This window comes from Saimiri boliviensis, chromosome 15 (assembly GCF_048565385.1).
Source record: "Saimiri boliviensis isolate mSaiBol1 chromosome 15, mSaiBol1.pri, whole genome shotgun sequence".
Lineage (NCBI taxonomy): Eukaryota > Metazoa > Chordata > Mammalia > Primates > Cebidae > Saimiri > Saimiri boliviensis.
This window is the reverse complement of record NC_133463.1, coordinates 54,444,670-54,464,984: the sequence shown is the minus strand read 5'-3', so window position 1 is coordinate 54,464,984 and position 20,315 is coordinate 54,444,670. Positions and strand designations below refer to the sequence as shown.

Genomic DNA, 20,315 nt, shown 5'->3' with positions numbered 1-20,315 from the left:
ATCGTGGCTAAACAGTGCTGCAACAAACATGGTAATATCGATATATCTCTTTGATATACTGATTTCCTTTCTTTCACATATATGTCCAGCAGTGGGATAGCTGGATCATATGGTAGCTCTATTTTTAGTTTTTTGAAGAACTTCCAAACTATTCTCCGTAGCAATTTTACTAATTTACATTCCCACCAACAGTGTATACAGGTTCCCTTTCTCCTCGTCCTTACCAGTGTTTGTTATTGCCTGTCTTTTTAATATAAGCCATATTACCTGGGGTGAAACAGTATCTCGTTGTAGTTTTGATTGACATTTCTCCGATGATCAGTGATTTGAGCCCTTTTCATATGCCTGTTTGCCATTTGTATGTCTTCTGTGGAGAAATGTCTGTTCAAATCTTTTGCCTGTTTTTACATCAGATTATTACATTTCTTTTTCCTGTAGAGATGTTTTAGTTTTGAATATATTCTGGTTATTAATCCCTGTCAGATGGGTAGTTTGCAAATGTTTTTTTCCCATTCCTTGGGTTGTTTCTTCACTTTGTTGATTGTTTTCTCTGCTGTGCAGAAGCTTTTAATTTGACATGATCCCATTTGTCCATTTTTGCTTTGCTTGCTTATTCCCTTTTCCAGTTAAAAAAATATGATTGCAAAATATGCATATGGAAATTAACTTATACTATTAGAATATTACAATTATTTTTACCAAATACACATGCTATATACGTATACACCCACACAAACGTGTCCACATGGACGGACACACACACACACACACAGCCCTACACCTAACAAATCAAAAGCCTGGCGCCGCATTTAATTTATGATAAAATAATGATGTCTGTCATTAGTAAATCTTCCTTACACGTATACACATTCCTGCTGTCTTTTTAGGGAGCAAAGAAGATGTTGGCTCTGGGGATAACAGGCCCTGAGGGCCACGAGCTGTGCCGCCCAGAGGCAGTGGAGGCAGAGGCCACACTGAGAGCCATCACCATAGCCAGCGCTGTGAACTGTCCTCTGTACGTTGTGCATGTGATGAGCAAGTCTGCAGCTAAGGTGATAGCGGATGCAAGGAGAGATGGTAATTCCTGAATGTAACCTCACTTAGAACTCAGTGTTAGCTGAAGAGGAAAGTCAATGTCTGTAGTCTCTGCTTCAGTTTATGAGAAAGTACACGAGTATTTCCACAACTTTTCTTCCTCCCTTTTTATTAGCCTTCTGCTTTCACTTATTCTTCTGTGTGTCTGTTTTTCCCCACTTTTGTTCATCTTCATCCCTGCCTCTCTGCCTTCAGGTTTTATTTATTATTTGATCTCCATCCTTGGGACCCCAGGACATTTCCTTTAGCTACATGGCTCCACCCTCAATGCCACTAGCAGCCACTTTTAAATCTGATAGGTAAATGCAAAGCTCTCCAGTTTTTTGTTTTGTTTTGTTTTGTTTGTTATGGAGTTTCACTCTGTCACCCAGGCTGGAGTGCAGTGGTGTGATCTTGGCTCACTGCAACCTCCACTTCCTAGGTTCAAGAGATTCTCCTGCCTCAGCCTCCTGAGTAGCTGAGATTACAGGTGAGCACCACCACACCCAGCTAAAATTTATATTTTTAGTAGAGCGGGGATTCACCATGTTGGCCAGGCTAGTCTCAAACCCCGGACTGCTGATCATCCACCTGCCTTTGCCTCCCAAAGTGCTGCGATTACAGGTGTGAGCTACCATGCCCAACCCTCTTCAGTTAATTTTAAAGACGTTTCCCTATCTCTTAGGCAGCTCCACTACCCCTCCCACTACCTGAATCGGGGCAGTACAAGGCACCTAGTACATGCTAAATAAATTTCTTTTGAATTGAATTGATTTGTCTGACAGCCACTTGGGTGTTGGAGCAATTGAAGCAACTATCCAAATCGTTTTTTTTATGATGGTTATTTCAATATTTTAAAACCCAAGTTACTTTTACCCCAAACTGCTTAATTGCCTCAGTTGCCTAGTTTAGTCTAGTATGTATATACTCATCTTAAAGGAAAGAGAAATATCTCCTATTTTTGATAAGCATTGGTAAAGAAATGATTTAATTCTTTTGCCAATACTGGTAAAGAAAGGATGAAAAACAATTAAGGTGTATTTTACTCAATGACTTTAGGTCCATGGTAGCTTCTGTCATCTCAATTTTAGGAACACAGATAATCAGAGACAGTCTTATAATTCAACCTTGCTTTTTTTTTTAAATTAAAAATGGCTGTATTTTTGTAAGATTTATTATAAAAATAATGGGTCTCACTCTGTTGCCCACGCTAGAGTGCAGTGGTGCAATCACAGCTCATCGCAGCCTCTACTTCCCAAATGATCCTCCCATCTCAGCCTCCCAAGTAGCTGGGACCACAAGCATGCACCAACATGCCCAGCTAATTTTTAAATTTCTTGTAGAGACAGGGTCTCGCCATGTCGCCCATGCTAGTCTTGAACTCCTGAGCTCAAGGAATCCCCTCACCTCAGCCTCCTAAAATGTTGGGATTATAAGCATGACCCACCTCATAGTTTTGGCATGTATATAATTGATACCAAAATAAATGTCAAAACTTCTTCTTGTTGCATTAAGGTTTAGTAATGATTTTGTGCAAGCCGTGTGCACTTTTAAAATGTAATCCATCAATATCTTGTCTTAAGAGTAAGCTTATTTCACATAGAAGTTAATAATGTCTTATTAACCAACCATTTCTGATTGCTACCCTCTTATGTAAAAGAACTTCACCCCTTTTTAAGTGCTGCAATGTTAAAGTCATAGATTTTCCCCACCAGATGGTGCTGTTGTCAACTCTATGAGATTAGTTGGTCTCATTATTTGCTTGGTAAGTCGTGTACCGAGTCCATAATGTCAGAATGTTATTTAGGGAACAGTGAAATCAGCAGAAATTTTCACTTCTAACCCACCCTCAAGCTCCAATTTTGACAGTTCTGTCAGGAAGCAGTATTTTGATCTTGGGTATTTGTTTTGCATTGGGATAGAATTCCATCAGGAGCAAAGTAAAAGCCTAGGGAAGGTTTTAGAATACAGATCATAGGCAGAAAACTAGTAAATACAGCATTTAATTCTATTGTAAATTGTTTTAAAATTCAATATTATTTCTTGAATCTGTAAAACATTTACCTGGTCCAAGAGTCAAAATTCTACATAAAAATGTTCAATGAAATTTTACTTGCCTTCTTTAGCTTCTTCTTCCCATACAGTATAAGTAATGATTTTTATTAATTTATTTCTAACCTATCTTTACCACATTTCTCTTTACCAAATAAGAATATATTGCTTCTTTCCCACATAAAAGGTAGCATACTATATGCCTTGTCTACACATCGCTTTTTTTTCCCACTTGAAAATATGTTCTGACGGTCAGCCCACACTAGATACAGAGATTTTCCTCATTCTTTTTTGCAATTGTAGAATATGCTACTTTTTTTAGTCAACGAGTCCCCTATTGTTGGACATCTGGGTTGTTTCCGATCTTTTGCTGTTTCAAGTGAAACCACACTGATGGCCTTATGCATAAGCCATTTCGATTTGTGGAAGACAAGCTAGTTTGGAGGTCAGAAGCCTGAAATGGATCTCACCAGGCTACAGCCAAGGTGTCTGCAGGGCTGCATCTTTTTCTGAGGTCCTAGGAAGCCCTTGCCTTTTGTGCCTTTGCAAGGCTCCTCGCATTACTTGGCTCATTGCCCCTTCCTCCATCTTCAGCCCCAGCAACAATGGGTTGAGATCTTCTCACAACACATTATTCTGATGCTTTTGCCTCTCTCTTTCACTTTAAGGGCCCCTTATATTAAGCCTACCTGATTAATTCAGGATAATCTCCCCATTTCAAGGACTTTAATTTAATCATTATCTATTAATCCCTTTGCCACATTAAGTAACATATTCACAGGTTATGGGGATTAAGACGTGGACCTCTGCTGAGCTCCATCTTTCTGCCCACCACAAAATGGGTATCTTGAGGGTAGATTCCTAGAAGTGGGATTGCTGGTTCAAAGAGTAAATGCATATGTAATTTTGGGGATATTGCTCACATTTTCCCCAAGGAATTGTAAACATGAAATATTTAAAATACTACCCCAAACGTTGTAGTTGAGTCAGACTTACTGTGACAGTATAATACTTGTGAAAATACCCTCATGCATAATTGTCAAAGAGGCAACATTGCTCCAGAATAAAATAGTCTGAAAGATTCCCCATCCCATGACCAAGGCCTGTAATCAAGCAGGGACCCAAATAGGAAGTGTTGGACGTAAACTGTGCCCAGCTGTTCACATGGTGACTGCATCAGCAAACCAAAGGACAGATCCCTGGGGAGTGCAGTGGGACAAGAGCTGTTGGACCACACTGACCTTTTACAGAAGATGCATCTACCCTGTCTGCACTCCTTTATTATCCAACATCATTTCTAAATGTAAAAGAGCACGGTAGATCTAAATAAGAAATCATTTGGTTTTATACATTTACAATATGAAAATCTCCCATCTGTAAATACCATTGCCAGCCCATTCTCTTGTTGTTTTTTTTCTTTCTTTCTTTCTTTTTTTTTTTTTTTTGAGACAGAGTCTCTGTCGCACAGGCTGGAGTGCAGTGGCACAATCTCAGCTCACTGCAACTTCAACCTCCTGGGTTCAAGCGATTCTCCTGCCTCAGCCTCCTGAATAGCTAGGATTACAGGCGCCCACCACTATGCCAAGCTAATTTTTTTGTATTTTTAGTAGAGACTGTTTTTCACCATGTTGGCCAGGCTGGTTGAGGTGGCTCACGCCTGTAATCCCAGCCCTTTGGGAGGCAGAGGCAGGTGGATCACCTGAGGTCAGGAGCCCATTCTATCTTCAAGGGCCTTGACTCACAGTGTGGTCCCTAGAATGCAGCCTCCACATTGCCTGGGAGCTCCTTAGACATGCAGGGCCCATCCATATTCCCTGAATCAGAAAGTGCACTTATAACTAGAACCCCAGGTGATTCATATGCATATGAAAGCCTGAGGATCATGGCTCCAGGAGGCACAGAGGAGATCCAATTATTGGTTGCTTTTATTGTGGTAGCCTAGAAATACAATGCTATTAAATTTGATTTTATTGTTCAATTGCCAGCTCTATACCCAGAAGAGCAGGATAGCAATGATAACAACTAACGGTTTGTTGTTGACACATAGTAGTATTTTAATCTCTTTTATCTCATTTCAGGTTTTACTATATTCTTATCAATGTATTTTAATATACATTGTCATAAAAATTATCATAATAATGCTTCATGCTCAATTTTACCACTCTTTTGTGACTGAATGAAATTGAGGCTTGGGAAAGATTGGTAAATTAAGCCAAAGATCACTTTATTAGTAAGTGCTAAACTTGGAATTCAAATCCAATTCTATGTGGCCTAAAGCCAAAACTTTTTCTGTCACTCTCCACTCTGTTAAAGGAGAAATTTATCTAAAGTTGGGAAAACCTGGATACCAAGTTTGTATTTAATGGGTTTGGGGTTTATTTATTTATTTATTTATTTTTAGCGACAGGGTCCCTCTGTTACTCAGGCTGGAGTGCAATAGCACAATCTTAGCTAACTGCCATCTCAGGCTCCCAGGCCCAGATGATTCTTCCAACCTCAGCATTTCCAGTAGCCGAAACTACTTATGTATGCCACCACACCCCACCAATGTTTAACATTTTTTGTAGAAATGAGGTCTCCCTTTGTTGTTCAGGCTGGTCTTGAACTCCTGGCCTCGGGCGATCTTCCTGCCTCAGCTTCCCACAGTGCTGGGATTACAGCAGTGAGCCATCACACCCCGCTGGTTTTGGTGCTTTAAAATTTTTAATTAGTTTTTGACATTACATTAAAATTATTTATTTAAGACATTATCATCATTTTGCTATTTTTGTCATTATTAAAAGATTAACACATGCCGGGAGTGGAAATGATGAAGTATTAATGGAAAGTAAATATCTTCTATCTCCCTCAGCTTGTTCTTTAGAGCCTGTGATGTAAACATATCTATCTTTAGTTTTTGGTGGCAGCCTCTAAAATCCTAAATTTTAAGTTTGTAGTGATTTATAATTTTTGACAGTATCATTTGACTCTTAACTATGAAAAACTAGTAATTTTATAAACTTCTCACCTCCTGAGTTTTGTCAGTAATAAATGTCACTTCAAATGATACATTTAATTTTATGTATTTTATTTATTTATTTATTTATTTTAAGATATAGGATCTCACCAGAACTGGAGTGCAGTGACAAGATCACAGGTCACAATAGCCTCGATTTCCTGGGCTCAAGCAATCTTCCTGTCTCAGTCTCCAGGATGGCTGGGACTATAGGCATGCACCATTGTACATGGCTAATTTCTAAATTTCTTGTAGAGTCGAGGTTTTGCCATGTTGCCCAGGCTGGTCTCAGGCTAACCTCCCACCATAGCCTCCCACAGAGCTGGGATAACAGGTGTGAGCCACCACACCCAGACAGACATCTCTTCTCTACAGGCTAAAAAGGAACTTAGAGACCCTAAGTGCTCTTTCTCTCTCTGCCTCCTCCAGATGTCAACCAGCTGTATTATTATCTTTACATAGATGGGGTTTACAGATTCCAGTTGGCTCTGTAACTATAATTAGGTCTTCGTCTATAGGTTAAGTCTAAAATTTAGAACTGTCACAGTGTAAAATTACGGAAATCTTCTCTGTAGAAATAATTAGTGAGAAGAGAACTTCAGACAAATTTATAACACTAACTTGGGGTGCAAGTTAGTGTTATTCAAATTAACTCTCAGAGAGGCAGTTTCCAAGTGTCAAGGTCAAGTGAGTTTTCTTCAGTCCAATAGGACTCAAAAGCATGCCTTATTTTAGTTTGCTACATATTTAGACCATTATTGTCTTAAAAAGTTTCTCATTTCTCCTGGATTTTTTCCAATTAGCTTTTTAAAAAATAGGTTGAGAAAAGAAAGATATGCCTTCTTTACCATATCATGAAGAATTCTAGCTTCTTCATCATACTTTCTACTGAATAGAATGAGCTCTACTTGCAGATATTCTTTGTGGGAGGAGAATCTGCTGACTTTCCTTTTCATTTTTGATAGCTGCTTGCTAAGTCTGCAGTAGAGATGTCATTCTGGGATAATGAGGTTGGATATACTGATTCCTGGTTTCCATATCTCCCTTTTTCTTGAATTACTTTGAAGATTCTCAAGTAATTTTTAAGAAAAAGTGTGTAAAAGGTAAATTTTCTGGTTCCTTGTCTTCAGGCTTGTCGGTTGATTTCGATGGGAGTAGAATTCTTGGTTCAGAAATACATTTCCCTCTGGATTATGAAGGCACAGTTTCCTTCTCTGCTGGCATCCAGCGTTACTAAGTAACAGGCAAATGCCAATGCGATGCCTTGTCTTTTTATCGCAAACTTTTCATCATCTGTAAGATTTTTTATACTTTCTCTTTATTTTAGATGTTCAGAAATTTCACTGAGACTGTTACTGGAAAGGGGTTCCAGTCCAGATTCCAAGAGAGGGTTCTTGGATCTTGCTTAAGAAAGAATTTAATGAGAGTCCATAAAGTACAGTGAAAGCAAGTTTATTAGAGAAGTAAAGAAACAAAAACATGACTACTCCATAGACAGCAGCCCCAGGGGCTATTGATTGGCTATTTTTATGGTTATTTCTTGAATATATGCTAAAGAAGAGGTGGATTATTCATGAGTTTTTCAGGAAAGGGGCAGGGAATTCCTAGAAATGAGAGTTCCTCCTTTTTTTAGACCATATTGGGTAACTTCTAGATGTTGCCATGGCATTTGTAAACTGTCATGGCATTGGTGGGAGTATCTTTTAGCTAATACATTATAATTAGTGTGTAATGAGCAGTGAGGATGACCAGAGGTCACTCTTGGTGTCATTTTGGTTTTGGTGGATTTTGGCCGACTTCTTTACAGCATCCTGTTTCTGCAGTCCAGAAGGTTCCAGCCTCATTTTACCCATCCCCTCTCCAAGATGGAGTCACTCTGGTTGGAACACCTCTGACAAGGCTATATTTAGTAGTAGGCCTTTTAAAAATTCACCTTCACGTTCAGAGGCCTTTATCAATCTGATGACTGAGCTTTGATTCTGAAAAAGTTTCTTCTGTATTTGTCTCCATATTCATTTCCTCCGTTCTTTTTTTCCTTGGACGCCATCATAATCCTCCATGTCCTTTAACTATTTTCAGCTTTCTAAAAAAATCTTTGAATTTTTGCTCTTCATTTTAAGAAATACTGTTGTTTACTTTTTCCTGCCCTTCTATTGAACTTGTGTTTTGGTAATCATGCCTTTATTTCCAAGAAAACATTCTTGTTCTCTAAGCACTCTTTTTTTTTTCTCATGGTTTCTTACTCTTTTTAATGTTTTTCTTTCAATAGATGCATTATCTTCTTCTTCTTTTTTTTTTGAATTATACTTTATTTGTTTATGTATTCATTTTTATATAAAGACATAGTCTTACTATATTGCCCAGGCTGGTCTTGAACTCCTGGGTTCCAGTGATCCTTCCACCTCGGCTTCCCAAAGTGTTGAGATTACAGGCATGAGCCATTGGGTCCAGCCTATCTTCTTAATCTCTCTAAGAATATTAATGAATATATATATTCTTTAATTCTCTTCTGTTTTCTTGGTTACTCTGTTTCTCTCACTACTCTGTTTCTTTCTGGTTCAATTTTTCAGGGTTTTTTTTTTTTCAGATGGAGTCTTGTTCTGTTGCCCAGGATGGCATGATCTCGGCTCACTGCAACCTCCACTTCCCAGGTTCAAGCGATTCTCCTGCCTCAGCCTCCCGAGTAGCTGAGATTACAGGTGCCCACCACCATGCCCAACTAATTTTTGTATTTTTAGTGGAGATGAGTTTTGCCATGTTGGCCAGGCTGGTCTTGAACTCCTGACTTCAGGTGATCCACCCACCTCTGCTTCCCAAAGTGCTAGAATTACAGGCATGAGCCACTGCACCTAGCCAATTTTTCAGTTTTTAAAACTCTTGGCCTCTGTGTGTGTGTGTGTGTGTGTGTGTGGGTGCACGTGTGTGTGTGTGTGTGCGTGTGTGTGTGCTGTCTGTGTTTTCTTCAAACATCTAGAGATCCTTGGCTGTCCATATGTTGACAGGACAGTTCAGTTGGTCAGTGTGGGGATGGGCATGGACTTCCTCTGCCACCAAGCATGTCTGTTTCCTGAACTTGCTGTGTGAATGCAAGTGGGGCATAGTCACTGAAGAGCTTCAGTTTAAGGTGTGGGGGTCTCAATCTAGCATCAACACCACCTAAGAGGCTTCATTTCCCAGCAGACTTGAGGGTGAATGTTGAGAGATCCAGACCTCCTTCTCCCGTCCCCTTCACTGTCCTTTCTGCCCCACAAGGAAAGCGTTTCATGACTCCCTCGACTCCTTCCAGTCAGCATGTCATTCCCTTAAGTTTTCTTTATGAATTATTGCCATCCCATCTGCTTTCCATATACCTAAAATCTACCAAAACCCTGGCCAACCATGATTCTTCTCTCATCCCCAGTGAAACTCCGGATTCTTTCCTTTTTGTCTCTCTTCACCAGGATTTTTATGTGAACTGGGAAAGAAGAGGTGGGGAATGTATGTTCAGTGCATCCAAAGCCTGAGGTTTCTTTTTGCTCATGCCTTGATATTTTCTTTAAGCACTCTGCAATAAAAAGTGAAAAGCAGGTTAGAAAAAGAAGAAAACTTTCAATGGTCCAAGCCATTGAAAGTTGTGCCACTTTGACAATTTGCAAAGAATGTTCATTTCATGCTTAAATCTTTTTTAGCCCAAGCTGAGGAACTATTAGGTTGGTGCAAAAGTAATTGCGTTTTTTGCCATTGCTTTCAATGCTTTTCAGTACCTTTCTGTGATTTGTTTAGAATGATGGCAATTTCTCACAGCAATTTAACCTGGTGCTCCACTTGCTATGTAGCTGGCAGGATTTGTTTCCCATTTTGTCTGAAATGGTCAATGCTCTGCTTTGCCATTGTTTTGGTTTGCAGTTAAACTTGTTTTAGCTTGTCTTAATAAAGTTTACCTCTACTTCATATCCACATTCCTGTCTTTATAGTAAAAATATGATTTTCATTTGAACTTAACAAATATTTGCTTTATACTTTTCACAATCAATGAAGTTTTTGGATGCCAAGCGCATGCTAGGTACTGTGCTCTAGGCTTCATCTGCATGATAAAACTTTGGTTTGCATAGCCCCTTATTATAATCCAGACATTTCTTTCTATTGATAATAACTTTTTCAACCAATTGCCAATCAGAAAATTTTTAAATCTACCTACACCCTGGAAGCCTCCACTTCAAGCTGTCCTGCCTTTCCAGACCAGAACAATGTATAGCTCACATGTATTTGACTGATGTCTCCTATCTTTCTAAAATGTATAAAACTAGACTGTGCCCCAACCACCTAGGACACATGTTCTCAGGATCTCCTGAGGGATGTGTCATAGGCCATTGGTTACTCATATTTGCCTTAGAATAAATCTCTTCAACTATTTTACAGAGTTTGACTCTTTTTATCAACAGAGGCTTTAGAATTTCTATTTTCCATTTTATGTAAACTCTGTCCCCTTTATATTTCTCTTGTGTTTTAAAAGAAGGGAGAAAAATTCACACAGTGGCTCCTCTCTCCCCAAATGGTCACACTGAGTCCTGATTGGCAGTGTTGAACAAGAATACACCAAATTTCATTTACTCACATGCGATGAACTGATGCTTAGGCACCGGTGCTGTGGCCAGAATCAATGTGCCACTTTGTCAAGGTGGTTTTGAGTCTCAGGTTTCCTTTCTTCTCTTTTTATTTTATTTTGGAGAAAGAATCTTACTCTGTTGACCAGGCTGGAGTTCAGTGGTGTGATCTTGGCTCACTGCAACCTCGACCTTTTGGGGTCAAGTGATTCTTGTGCTTCAGTCTCCCGAGTAGCTGGGACTATGGGTGTGCACCACCACGTCTGGATAATTTTTTGTATTTTTAGTAGAGATGGGGTTTCACCATATTGGCCACACTGCCTTTCTTCTTTCTTGCATATGAACATCAGAACATCCCATGGTCCTTTAAATTTAGAACAAGATGATTTACATTCTATCCAATTACATAGAAGTTAAATTTTTTTTTTAAATAAAATTGGGTGGCTACTAGGAAACTAATGTTTGTGGAGTGTATGATTTTTCTATGGCTGCTGTAGCAAAGTGCCACAGACTGGGCTGCTTAAACAACAGGAATTTATTTTCTCACAGTTCTGGAGTTTCGAAGTCCAAAACCAAGATGACAACAGGGTTGGCTCCTTCTGAGGGCTGTGGAGGAAGGATGTGTTCCAGGCTTTTCTCCTTGGCTTGTAGATGGCCGTCTTCTTCCTGTGTCTTCACATTATCTTCCCCTGTATGTGTCCAAATTTCCTCTTCTTATAAGAACCACCATCTTATTGAATTAGGGCCCACCTTAATGACCTCACAATAAATTCCATACCTCTATAAAGATCCTGTTTCCAAATACAGCTACATTCTGAGGTACCAGGGGTTAGAACTTCAACATGTGGATTTGGGCAGAGGACACAATTTAGCCCACAACATGAAATGACTCAGGGTCCCAGAAAGATTCTGGGTACTTTCATAAATATTCATTTATTTGACCTTCACAAAATTGCTACACTAGAGGAACATTGTGATCCCATTTCACAGATGAGAAAAACAGACTAAGAGCAATAACTTACCTTGTACAATGTCACCAGCTAAAAAGTAACAAAATCCAGATTTGAACCTAGATCTGTATTACCCATTCTACCAAGCTGCTTCTGTGTATTTTCCTTTTCAATTCTTTTTTTTTCCTTTGTAAATGTAATGTTTTTTTTGGTTTTTTTTTTTTTTTTTTTTTTTTTTGAGACGGAGTTTCGCTCTTGTTACCCAGGCTGGAGTGCAATGGCGCGATCTCGGATCACCGCAACCTCCACCTCCCGGGTTCAGGCAATTCTCCTGCCTCAGCCTCCTGAGTAGCTGGGATTACAGGCACGTGCCACCATGCCCAGCTAATGTTTTTTTGTATTTTTAGTAGAGACGGGGTTTCACCATGTTGACCAGGATGGTCTCGATCTCTTGACCTCGTGATCCACCCGCCTCAGCCTCCCAAAGTGCTGGGATTACAGGCTTGAGCCACCGCGCCCGGCTAAATGTAATGTTTTGAATCAAAATAAAGTCCAGGAAAGTTTGGCTCTATCCTTTTGTCTAGGAAGATTTCTTTCTATAAACATGTTTGGTTTCCTATTTGGTGGCCAGTGCTTTTGCTCATGGATGCCTCTGCTTTTTCTCTGCTGCTTTCAACCTTCTTTAGCAGATCTCAGGACTCAATAAAACGCTGCTTGCAGATCCAGACAATGTGTTAACATCTGCTCTATCACCGTCATCTAATAAATGAGTTGTCTGGTCAGTGGGGAGTTTGGATTGGTTTGACCTGCTTCATTACTGAGAAATCTTGAGAATCTCTCAAAGGATGAAATTCCTTTAAGTGGGAGGTTGCATCATAAAGGGCAGCCTTTTCTTTGTTTGGTTTTGAGCCAAAAAATGGAGAAATAAGGAGAGAACATCTATGGGTAGACAAGCTATAACCTAATGTGAAGCTTGCTAAGACAGTGGTAGGAGATTAATGATGAAGATGTTCTTATCTCCTAAGGGTTATTGAAACCTTCCAGTTGTGAATGTAATCAGGATAGGACCAGGCTCCGGACAGATAGAGCACTTTTCATTGCCAATCAGCTAAGTGTAGTAAATGAAACCAGTAAGTGAAATTGGAAAATTGCTCAGCCACATCCACAAATAGCCTGTGGTTGACTTAAACATTTAGAAATACATGCTCTTTCCCAAGAAATAAAAAAATGGCACTTTTCCTAGTAACATAGTGCATGTGATATGATAATACTATGACTCTAATTCTGGCTGCACCACTTAGTGCCAGTGTGTCTGGGCACATTAGTTACTCTCATTGAACATCAATGTCTTCATCTGTCAAATCAGATGAAGGTGGCTATGAAGGTCAAATGAGATTGTATTTGGGAGCTTTGCAAACTATAGGATGGTATGCATGTGTCAGCTATTTTTATTGTTATTTTATTTTTAGCCCAAATCTAACAGAACCCATAATTATGCTGAATTATCCAGTTTGATTATCCAATTTATAGATTATCCAGGACTTCTGTTTCCCTTCCTTTTTTTAGTTCTTGCATGCTTTTTAGTCCTTTGAAAATGCCTGAGAAATTGTGAAATAGGAAATAGAATATGCAGTTAAGAAATTTTGCCTTTTAAATTTTACTTTGGATATTAACAGATACTAAATGGGGAGAAAGTTGAAAATAGCCCAGTTAATGGAGCTTGTTGTATATACCACTAAAGTGGCCTGTCACATTTTAAAGGAGCTAAGCCCTTCCAAGGAAATTACCTGTCATCTGGTTTCAAAACAGTCCTAGCAAACTCCCGGTAGATGCTGACATTTTCAATTTTTCCTGAGTGCTGTTAAAATTGTAGAACTTTTGGAACTATATTCCCATATCACCTTGATGGTCCAAGTGATTGAATAGAACATGTGATAAGGATCTTTCCTCTATGATAAAGCACCATGGAAAATACCGAGTCAGCAACTCGTAAAGTGATTGCAGATCAAGTCTCTGAGTTTTTATTGTTCAAGCATCTGTAAGACGTTCCCTTGGAATAGGAAGGTCTCTTCATACCTGCAAATAAAATATCGCATCCATCTTCCCAGTTCTCCTGTAGATAGTACATTACCTCTTCATTCACTAAAAATGATTGCTGCTTATTCTATATTCAGAAAGAGCTGATAATGATGTTTCTCCTTTTCTGGGAATAGGGCAGTAAGAATCCAGATGGAGACAGGACTATTTAGTAGAGTACGGCAGGGACACAAAGGAAGTTAGCAGTGGCTAAGTCCCTAGAGGAGAACTTTTACTGATACTTAGTTACTTAAGAAGTGAAGTTCTTAGGCTTCAGTAAGCCTTGCTTTCATGGTTTTTCAAATTTCTAAGCTAGCCAGTGGAAGATGGCTAGTCTGGAGAAGTATCTATGAAATAATAGAGTGCCACGTTCCAATTTGATATGACTCAGGCAACTGGTGGCCATCCACTGTCAGTGCTCTCTGAGGAAATCTGTCAATTTCAGTTATATATCAGGATTTTAACTAAAACTCAGCATCTGATGAACCAGAATGAACTAATTTAGTATGCCAGCATCTCTTTACTGTGCACTCTCCTTAATGATTGCCTGAATATGATCAGGTTGATGCCAGCAAACCTATTATTCTGACAAATGCTAATCAGAGATAGGATTCTGATTTTAAATTCAAATTCACTGTGCACTATTAACTTTTCTAACATTGTACACTTTTTTTTCTTGATGGCCTCATTTGCATGATTTTTAAAATATGCATTTCTGGCTAAGACTTTATTATCTGAGTGTTCTTTCATTTAATACAAGTTTATTGAGAAGTACTTTTTTTCAAGGGTGTGAAAAGGTTATCAATTGCTTTGCAGTAGAGATATACTGTGGTTGAATTCCATATGACCTAACTAATAATTATCTGTCATCAGGGTAGTAAAGCATAAAAGTTAGGACCACTGGAGTCAATATGCCTGGGTTCAAATCCTACCTCCTCCACACCACATGGAGTGTATGTGATGTAAATGCTGAGAAGTTATTACTCCATAGCTTTATTCTCATCTTTTAAGGGACATAACAATAGCATTTATCTGGTAGGGTTTTGGAAAAGATTTCATTAGAATGGCTCTTGTACCGGCCAGCTTTTGCTAAGTTATATGGCAATAAAAATGGATCTAAAATATGAACAGCTTACACTTACAGAGGTTTCTTTCTTATTCATATTTATGTTCTTCATGGGTTTTTAAATCTTGTTCACAAAAGTAAATCATAGTTTGGGATTCTGCTAAACTGCAGAGATTACCCTCTGCTAGGGCAGAGAAGTCTAATTTTTCTGTGTTTGTTAGATGGTCTTCTTAAGAGTGAATTAAAGTGATGAATGCTTCTTTTAATCTTTCCAGGGAAGGTGGTCTATGGAGAACCCATTGCGGCCAGTCTCGGCACAGATGGCACTCACTACTGGAATAAAGAATGGCACCATGCCGCCCACCACGTCATGGGTCCACCGTTGCGACCAGACCCTTCAACACCCGACTTCCTCATGAATCTGTTGGCTAAGTAATCATTTTGCAGATGACTGGGAAGCATATTGCCAAAAGAAGGTTTGGGTGGAGGGGAGCTTGTCCTCCCATCTGGACCCTCCATTGACCTCCCAATATTCTCTTCTACTTGGCCTGACAGGCCCTGGGTACCCCTCATCTGCAGAGCAAAAAACATTGACTTAATTATGCTGTAACATGTTGTCAAAGCCTTTTCTGGACTCAGAGAAATCAGATCATTTTCACTGAAACTTTACTCTTTTCTGACTTTTTTCATTTCTTGTTGCCCAAAGCCAGGGCTCTTCATTATGCCTTATTTTTTTCTCAGAATATTGTTGAATTTTGTAAGCTGATATAATGTGGGGACTAAGTTGTTGTGTACGTAACACTGTTACTTTCTGGGAAGGTATGATTATTTTCCTTGAAAATTCTACCATTCCTGGGCCAGGTGCAGTGGCTCATGCCTGTAATCTCAGCATTTGGGGAGGCCAAGGTGGGTGGATCATATGAGGCCAGGAGTTCAAGACCAACATGGCGAACATGGCAAATCCCCATCGCTACTAAAAATACAAAAATTAGCTGGGCGTGGTGGCTCATGCCTGTAATCCCAGATACTCAGGAGGCTGAGGCATGAAAATCACTTGAACCCAGGAGGCAGAGGCAGTGAGCAGGATAGTGCCCCTGCACTCCAACCTGGGTGACAGAGCAAGACTCTGTCTCAAAAAGAAAGAAAGAAAGAAAAGAGAAAATCCAACCGTTCATGGGCATCCCAACACTTGCCATTCATAGATAGTCAGTCTTATGCTAAGAATGTATCATGACAGACTGTACCAGGATTCACTTGCCCATTTCTTTCAGCTTCCTTCCTCTTTCATGATTCAGCATCCCCAAGATTACTTGCAAGTCAAAGCAGGATTCCTGTCCCTGGTGATTTTAGCATCCTCAGCTAATCTCACCCTCTGTTCATCCCAGTGTGGCCATGTGGTTAGAGACTGACCTGGAGGACCTGCCCTCCATTCATGAGGATCACCATGGTGATGTCTTTGTGGAGTATTCTGCTGACGAGGGGTTTTCTCTTATATTATTGCTGGTGATTCTGAAGTTATCGTCATCAAGTACATGTAACTATTCATTTCTAGATGAGAAACAGAGTCTCAGATAAGCACATATCACAGTTACTAAGTGACAGAGCTGAGCTTATAACTCATGCTTCCTAACCCGCCTTGTGCCATGTTTCCTATCAGTGTGTCCTCTGAAGGTGCTTCCTAGAATAGAGACAGGAGAGGTGTGAAATATGTTCTTGAAAAAACTGCTCATTCTCCATTGCATTTTTCTGACTTCAGTTGAGAAGGGAGCCAGTTTCCCCCTAATGTATTCTGTATACTCACCCTGTCACTCTCATGCTTTTTTATTTTACAGTGATGATCTAACCACAACAGGGACTGATCATTGTACTTTCAACACTTGCCAGAAAGCTCTTGGGAAGGATGATTTTACCAAGATCCCCAATGGGGTGAATGGTGTTGAAGACCGGATGTCAGTAATATGGGAGAAAGGCGTGGTGGGTTTCACATGTCCCAACCTTATTTTGCCTAGTTCTTTAGCCAGGATCCTGCCCATTTGAGGACCAGAGTGGCACAAATTTTCATACAGTAGCTTTTTGATTGTTTTTACTAGGGAGGATATTAGGAATGTAATACTATCACCTCCACCACCATTCCACCCCTCAGTATAGCATCAGCAAAGAAATAATCTTCTCTGTCTGCGTAGTTTATTTTAGTTTAGAGGATGCATGGCACCATTTTGCAGAGACATTAGGGGAAGAATTAAGATCGTACAAAGAGGGTTATTTTTGAATTCTCTGAAATGGCATAGCCCATCTTCTTGATTTCTCATGTTCTTGAATTCCAATGCCTCATGTGTCATTGGTACAAATATTTGAAATGATAGAAAATACATGAAGGGGCCGGGTACGGTGGCTCATGCCTATAAGCCCAGCACTTTGGGAAGCCAAGGTGAGTGGATCACTTGAGGTCAGGAGTTTAAGACCAACATGGCTAACATGGTAAAATCCTGTCTCTACTAAAAATATAAAAGTTAGTTGGGCGTGGTGGCACATGGCTGCAATCCCAGCTACTCAGGAGGCTGAGGCAGGAGGATCGCTTGAACCTATGAGGCGAAGGTTGTGGTAAGCCAAGATCACACCACTGCACTCCAGCCTGGGACAACAGAGCAAGACTTTGTCTCAAAAATAAATAAATAAATAAATAATACACGAAGGAGATTCATTCTGTTTATACTTCCTTTTCATGAAATCTCTGTTGATGTCACTTTTTTTTTTTTCTTTGAGATGGAGTCTTGCTCTGTTGCCCAGAGTTGCTTGAGTGTAGTGGTGCGATCTTGGCTCACTGCAACCTCTGCCTCCTGGGTTCAAGAGATTCTCCTGCCTCAGCCTCTCAAGTAGCTGGGATTATAGGTGCCCACCACCATGCTAGGCTAATATTTGTATTTTTAGTAGAGAGGGAGTTTCATCGCGTTGGCCAGGCTGGTCTCGAACTCCTGACCTCCGGTAATCCCCCCCTCTGTCTCCCAAAGTGCTGAGAAGCCACCGCACCTGACCTGATGTCATTTCTTAAAGAACCCATGGATATCCTATTTTTAAAATTTCTGTATGAAGTCACAAAAATAATAATTTAAGGTCTGTGAAAAAAGAATTTTAAAATGTGCATGACTAAAAGAAGAATCATGACTAAATGTCTATGTGTTAACTTGTCCAGCCAGTTGACATGTGGAGCTGTGAAGACCAGCAGAGGGGACTTGCCTGGTTAGACTTCCGGTCCCCATTGTCCTGCCCTTCTCACCCATCTCCTAGGATGCCTCCCTCAAATGATACATTAATTGTATCTCACAGTTAAGAATCCTTTTCGATTACTTTTACCCTACACATGCCACATGCTTCTAACTCTAATGAATTAATCACCAAGTCTTGTCAATTTTATTTCCGAAGCACCTCCTTATTTCTTTCTTCATTGCTACTATCCTAGTTGGAGGCTGATATTTTGTTTGGACCTTTGAAATAATCTCACAGCTCATCCCTGTCTCCAGGGTCTCACTTGCTACAATATCTTCTCTACTCCAAGACAAGAACTCTTGTCCTGTACCAACAAAAGCTGACAAAGCTTTTATTGTTGTGTATTGTTTTGTTTAGAATATTATAGAGTGAGGATAGGTTTTGAATGGGAGTTCTCATTCAAAAATAAAGTTCTGTTCATGCTATTGTTCTCTCAAAAACCCCTTACTTGTCCCCATTACTTATTGGATGATAGTTGAATCATTAGCTTACAATTAGATATTCAAAACACCTCTGTAGCCCCATCTTCTGCTGATTATTTTCCTTACTCCCTCTTCCTCCACTCCAACTCTATCCCAGATGACTTCTCTCCACTTAGATTTTCTTGACAACAGTTGAAGCTTCCACTTGAACTTGTGTTATTACAATGAATATCTTTATGATAGCAGATTTTCATAATCTATATAGTTTCCAAGTGTATAAATGTCTTTATAGTGACTGAATAGTTCTTAATAATATATAGAAAACCATGCTATTTTATGAAACATTAATGTGGTTTACTTATGGGAATATTACTTTCAGGGCATGGTTCTTAGTCATTTTTAAAGCAAGGACTCCTTGATTATTAAATAAACCTTAAGTACCCTCTTACCATGTAAATAGGGATAAGCCCCTAACATTTAAAAATTTTATTTTAGAGGAGCCACATCACTCTGATTTGTGTCTGTATTAAAATCTCTTGCAATAAACTATCCGTAATTGTTGGTTCATGTAAAACTTCAATTCCACAAAATTGAACCTCTTGAGTTGATTTTTTTATCTTTTCAAAAGGGTTGAATCTGGGTGTGGTGGCTTTTGTCTGTAATCCTAACACTTTGGGGAGGCTAAGGCAGGTGGATTGTCCCAAACTGTTAGGATTATAGTTCCAGACCAGCTTGGGCAACATAGTGAAACCCCATCTCTACCAAAAATTAACCAGGCATGGTGGGCCATACCTGTAATTCCAGCTATTAGGTTGGTGCAAAAGTAATCACAGTTTTTGCCATTAAAAGTGATGGCAAAACTGCGATTACTTTTGCACCAACCTAAAGCTTGGGAGGCTGAGGTGGGAGGATCACGTGAGCCAAAGGAGGTCAAAGCTGCAGTGGGCCATGACCACATCACTGCACTCCAGCCTGGGCAACAGAGTAAGACCCTGTCTCAAAATAAAAAATAAAAGCACGGTCACTTGATTTAAAAGTGTTGTCACCTATCTTCACTCTATAATATTATTTTAAAACAAAACAAAACAATAAAAGCACTGTCAGCTGATTTAAAAGTGTTGTCAGCTGAGTATGGTGGCTCATGCCTGTAATCTCAGTACTTTGGGAGGCCGAGGTGGATGGATCACCTGAGGTCATGAGTTTGAGACAAGCCTGAAGAACATGGTGAAATCCCGTCTCTACTGAATACAAAAAATTAGCCAGGCATGGTGGTGCATGCCTGTAATGCCAGCTACTTGGGAGGCTAAGGCAGGAGAATCACTTGAATCTGGGCAGCAGGTTGCAGTGAGCTGAGATTGCATCATTGCATTCCAGCCTGGGCAACAAGAGCAGAACTCCATCTAAAAAAAAAAAAAAAAAAAATCATTGTCACCTGTCCTCACTCCATAATATTCTATTTAATGCCTACATGATTATCTCATAAATCTTAGGTGTGTAATAAATAAGCCAGATTATAAATGTGGTAGTGTCAAACTTTAAATGAGAATCAAAAATACTATTACCAAAATTTAGCTGTCACCTATAACAATTTGTGTGATTCTAGGATAAATGGGAAGAATTAGTGGGGATGCTAATTAGTGGGGCTTTTGAAAAGTCATCTTCAGGCTTCCATATGTTACCCCATCATCTCCATCATTAGCATTTTGACTGTTTAACACTTATCAGCATCCTCAGATAGTCCACATTATAAGAAATTAGGTGCGGTTCTGTTTAAGAGATGCAAGTCTTGTCATTTTATTGATAGGATAGTTTTTAATATTTGATAATTAGAAT

General features: G+C 39.6%; 1 protein-coding gene across 2 annotated transcripts in view; it reads left to right on the top strand.

The window, feature by feature from the left end:
* Window positions 1-20,315, top strand: part of DPYS (dihydropyrimidinase) — an 84,991-nt gene that overhangs the window by 20,684 nt on the left and 43,992 nt on the right. For both annotated transcript variants that reach the window (XM_074387036.1, XM_010349284.3), the window contains exons 4-6: window positions 888-1,077; window positions 15,072-15,228; window positions 16,629-16,770. In XM_074387036.1, coding sequence (XP_074243137.1) covers window positions 888-1,077; window positions 15,072-15,228; window positions 16,629-16,770 — 489 coding nt within the window. The remainder of the gene's footprint in view (window positions 1-887; window positions 1,078-15,071; window positions 15,229-16,628; window positions 16,771-20,315) is intronic.